The 4,753-nt window shown below is 50.0% G+C and overlaps 1 protein-coding gene across 1 annotated transcript; it reads right to left on the bottom strand.

Moving 5' to 3' along the window:
• Positions 1-1,275: 1,275 nt before the first annotated feature.
• Positions 1,276-4,290, bottom strand: LOC149361728 (uncharacterized). Its single transcript, XM_089568141.1, has 4 exons — positions 4,181-4,290; positions 2,575-3,472; positions 1,993-2,092; positions 1,276-1,331 (listed from the first exon to the last, which is right to left on the bottom strand). The coding sequence occupies exons 1-4, from the start codon at positions 4,288-4,290 to the stop codon at positions 1,276-1,278; spliced, it is 1,164 nt and encodes a 387-aa protein (XP_089424267.1).
• Positions 4,291-4,753: the final 463 nt, after the last annotated feature.

Genomic DNA, 4,753 nt, shown 5'->3' with positions numbered 1-4,753 from the left:
TATAAAGAGACTGGAGGGTGACGTAACAGGTCACGATGCTAGGCTGCTATCAGCGAGACGTCCGAGTGACAATGCACAGCTACATCTTTCTTTTCCTAAACAATTGGTTTACTGTCTCTCTGGAAATAGGTAGCGACAGGGCTGGACACGTTGTTGGGTGCTTCGCCGTAGCTCTGGTGGGTCTTGTGCGACGTGTGGGTCGTCAGACGATGGAGGATTGTCTGGCCGAGGGGTTGCGTCGTGTATATGCTTCCGGGTCCTTCTGATCTCCCGGCCGTCTTCCGTTTACAGGATCACGGAACGCGGTGTCTCCGCTGGCCTCAGGAAGACAGCAGGTGCCCAGGTCCGTTGAAGCGTGTCGTACGTTGTTACCTGCTCTCCCTGCGACAGGGGAGGCAGGTGTCTGGAGCCACGGTTGTGGTAGTTTCTCTGGCGCTGGCGAATTACCTGGGGTCTGTTGTGCACGGTTCTGCTGGGCACCGTCTCTGGAACCAAGTGTTCTGCCAGTACCGGGAGCAGAGTTCTCGTCTGCCTTCCCATAAGCTTCTGCCCAGGAGACTTCAGCACAGGATCCCTAGGGGTGTTGCGCCACTCGATTAAAGCCATTTGGAAGTCTGGCATCCTGCACGAGCACTTTCTTAGTAGCTTCTTAGCCTCCTGGACTGCCCTCTCAGTCATTCCGTTAGAGCGCAGATGATACGGGCTCGAGGTGACGTGTGCAATGCGTAGCGTGGTTACAAATGCTTTAAATTCTGCGCTGTTGAACGGTGGGCCGTTATCACTGCACAGCTTTAAAGGCTGTCCATGAACAGCGAAAATTTCCGCACACCATGATTTGAGCACTTTCGCTGTCACATGTTGGAATTCACTTACTTCAAAGAAGAATGAATAGAAGTCAACAATTATGGCGCACTGCCCGCCACCGTAAAAGAACAAGTCCATTCCCACGGCTTCCCATCGTAAGCTAGGTACTTCGCGGCTCAAAAGTGGCATCTTCGCATTGCGTGGTTGATGCGTTTGGCAGATTTTGCAAGCTTTGGAGTACTGGTCAATCTCTGCACACATGCTTGGCCAAAACATGACACTTCTTGCCCGCTCTTTCATTTTATACGCTCCCGAATGTGCGGCGTGAAGAAGACCCAAAATTTCTGCTCTCTTCGAATGTGGTATGATTACCTTATTACTGCGAAATAACAGGCCGTCCTGGGTGTGTATCTCGTACCGGTATGACCAGTATGGGCGGACAGCTTCGGGGACATCACGCTTGTCGTACGGCTAGCTTGTTTCCGCATATCCACGTAGCTGGAGCAGAGCAGGATCACCAGTGGTTGCTGCAAGGAGGTCCCTGAGACGTTCATTTGAAGCAGAAACAAAATGTAGGATATTTATTTGAAACTGCTCTGTCTCTTCAGCCATGCATTCTTTGCTGGGAAACCGCGACAAAGCATCTGCGAGAAATAGTTCTTTGCCCGGTTTGTAGATAACATTAATAGGATAGCGCTGCAGGGTTAGTCTCATGCGTTGCAATCGAAGAGGACACTGATGCAACTCCTTCTGGAATATCGGCACCAAAGGGCGGTGATCGGTCACAACGGTTACTTCTGGCTGGCCGTAAATGTAATCGTGGAATTTCGTGCAACCGTGCACAAAAGCTAGCGTCTCTTTCGATTTGCGCATAGCGCTTTTGTGCGCCTGTGAGTGACCGAGACGAAAAAGCGACATGGCGGCCTTCTTGAATAAGAACCGTGCCAGCTCCCAATTGGCTGGCATCGACTGAGACGATGATAGATTTACTCGGGTTGAAGTACGAGAGCACAGGTGCTTCTACCAAGGACTGCCGCAACTTCTTAAAACTTCTTTCCTGCTATTCGGTCCAAACCCACGCAATGTCTTTGCGCAGCAATGTTTGGAGCGGGGCAGTCACATCAGACATGCTGGGAATGAACCGCTGCACAAAATTAATTATGCCAAGAAATACTTGCAGCTACTTACAGTTCTTGGGCGCTGGCATTTGTAGTACATCTTCAATTCGTTCTGGGTCTACTCGCAGGCCTTCTGCAGTCAAGATGTGGCCCAGGTAACGCACTTGGGGCTACAAAAACGCGCATTTCTTGAAGTTAAGCCTAGATTGTTCTCTGGACAGCGTGTCAACAGGAGTGTCTAATGGTAGTCATGTTCCTCTTTAGTTCTTCCCCAGATCAATATGTCGTCCATAACTACCACCACGCATGGTAATCCTTCGAACAAGCGGTGCATTGCTGCTTGGAAGATCTCTGGAGCAGAGGCGATTCCGAACGGCATGCGAAGAAACCGGTAGCGGCCGTACGGCGTGCTCATGGTGCAGGGTTTTGAACTTGCCTCGTCCAATTTAATCTGCCAAAATACTGATGCGGCACCTAAGGTAGAGAAGAACACAGCACCGGAAAGTCGCGGAACTACGTCCTCTGTTGTTGGCATAGGATAGTTTTTTCGCAAAAGCGACTTGTTTAGCTCTCTTGGATCGAGACAAATGCGTACTCTGTCCTTTTTCACTACTGTGATCATGGGACTAGACCAGTCAGTAGGCTCGGTTACCTTTGTTATGACGCCTTGCTCTTCCATGCGCTGTAGTTCCGTCTTCACCTGATTTTGAAGGGACAACGGAACTCTTCTAGCTGGCACGACGACACCCGCGGCACCAGGCTTCAGCTTCATGTTGTTCTCGAAGTCTTGTAGCTGGCCGAGCCCATTGAAGACTTCTGCAGAAGGTTGTGCGGGCGGGTAGAGTTGGTCATGCTGAATGCTCTGCAAGCGGCTGATAAACCCGAAACGTTGGGCTGCTGTACCACCCAGTGTTACCGGAATGTCCTGCTCCACAATGAAAAATGTTTCTTCGTGAGATTGGTCGTTTGCAGAAAGCAACAGCCGTACTTTCCCACGGGAAGTGATTTTGTGCCCAAAAAATGCCGTAAGCGTGACCAGGCAGGTCTGTTCTGGCTTATCTGGCAGTTTTCTAATGTCATTTCTTGAAATAACGCAGCAGTTTGCCCCTGTGTCTAATTTGCACTTGATTGGTGTGCCTTCAATGTTCACAATCGCACTCCAGTTGTCTGTCATCAGTGTGTGCACTGTCAAGGCTTCCAAGAAGTAATCCTCGTCTTCTTCAACCTTCAGCTCCCGCAAATAATTTCTTCGCCGAATCGCACCTCGTGAATGCGGCAACGACTTGCATATTTGTGCGAAGTGGTTCCGGCGGCCGCATTTCTTGCAAGTTTTACCGTTCGTGGGGCATATTCCGCTACGGTGCGTCTGATAACCGCATCTATTGCAGACGTCGTTTTTAGCCGCTACTGCATGAACTCTCGTTTCATGGGTGGTTCCACCCGCTTCGCTTATCTCGCGGAACTGTTCTTTCCCTTGTTCTAGGGCGCGGCAGATTTCGACAGTCTTCAGATACGACGGGATCTCAGCGATCAACCTTTGCTGCAAATTTCTGTCGCGAATGCCCAAAATAATGCAGCTGCGCTGCGCATGGTCTTCGAGCTCTCCATACTCGCAGTGTCTTGCCAGTATTCGTAGTTCTGTCAGTCATTCCCTGAAGCTTCCACCTTCCTTCTGGTTTCTTGAGCCGAATCAAAATTCGTGAAATGTTAGGTTGGTTTCGGGCTTGTAGAAATCCTTAAACTTGTTTAGCAGGACTCCGACGTCGTTTTTGTCTTCTCGTTCTTCAAACTTGAATCGTGTCGTGTCCGGTCGCTGTGTTGAATGCAGCGAAGACGCACACGGTACTTTAAGACTTCGTTTATTTAAAGCCGATGAGGGTGCGACCAGCGTCGACCGAGGCAGGAGCCGAACTGGCCGCCCGAAGAAAGGAGGGAGCGGAGAAGCGTCCACGGGAGGGAGTGGCTTCCCAAAACAAGAGGAGGATGCGGGGGCGCACCATGGGGGGGCATCTGGCGACAGCGTGCGACGAAGGGCAAGTGGTCGTTAGGAGGAGGATGCGAGTGGTCGTTAGGAGGAGGATGCGAGTGGTCGTTAGGAGGAGGACGCGGGGGCGCACACACACAAAAGCAATAAGGGGACACAACAGTGCTGTACGCCTTTCTAGCTTCGTCACCAATCGTCACTAGCAGTGTGGTTGCCTGCACCTCTTCGCTCTGCTTGTTCAGCTGGGTAGCGGTAGAAAACAACGTGAACTCACCCTTCCACGTTTGCCACCCTAGCCATGCGTTGCCTGATGTGTCCAAGGGCTTCGGTGGCGGAAGAAGGAACGCTGGCGTCGACATGCCGACGAGGGACCGCCGCCACCATGTGAGCAGGCCGGCAGTCAATGAAGAACAACGTTTATTGCCGATAGGAAACGGGTTTATAAAGAGACAGCAGGGTGACGTAATAGGTCACAATGCTAGGCTGCTATCAGCGAGTCGTCGGAGCGACTCAGCTCAGCTACAGATCTGTTTACTGAAGAAAAAAAATTGTTTACTGAAGAAAAATAGAAAAACAAACCGGCCACACTAGCAGCATAACATCTTATTCTTAAAAAGGTTTTTTGATTACAGCCTAGCCATGAAGTTTTTTAGATTAATGAACAGCACACTTTCTTTTGAATTTATGGGCAAATAATTTGTGAAGAATTGTAATCCTACGAGATTTACAGCTCGAAAAAATTTCTTGTTTCCCCAAGTTTTTACTAATTATGGAAAACGGCATTCTCATTTTGCATGCATTTCCCTGTAGAATAATTTACCCCTGAGTTTAAAATCGCTTATGCCTT

The sequence above is a fragment of the Amblyomma mixtum genome, chromosome 2 (assembly GCF_055824585.1).
Source record: "Amblyomma mixtum isolate Tamu chromosome 2, ASM5582458v1, whole genome shotgun sequence".
Lineage (NCBI taxonomy): Eukaryota > Metazoa > Arthropoda > Arachnida > Ixodida > Ixodidae > Amblyomma > Amblyomma mixtum.
This window is presented reverse-complemented; position numbering and strand designations above follow the sequence as displayed.

Coding starts and splice junctions, on each gene's coding strand:
- LOC149361728 (XM_089568141.1), bottom strand. CDS start 4,290: ATGGTGGCGGCGGTCCCTCGTCGGCATGTCGACGCCAGCGTTCCTTCT. Junction 2,093..2,574: donor AGCAAGGCGTCATAACAAAG/GTAACCGAGCCT, acceptor GCGTTTTTGTAG/CCCCAAGTGCGTTACCTGGG. Junction 1,332..1,992: donor AATGCCAGCGCCCAAGAACT/GTAAGTAGCTGC, acceptor ACCTCCTTGCAG/CAACCACTGGTGATCCTGCT.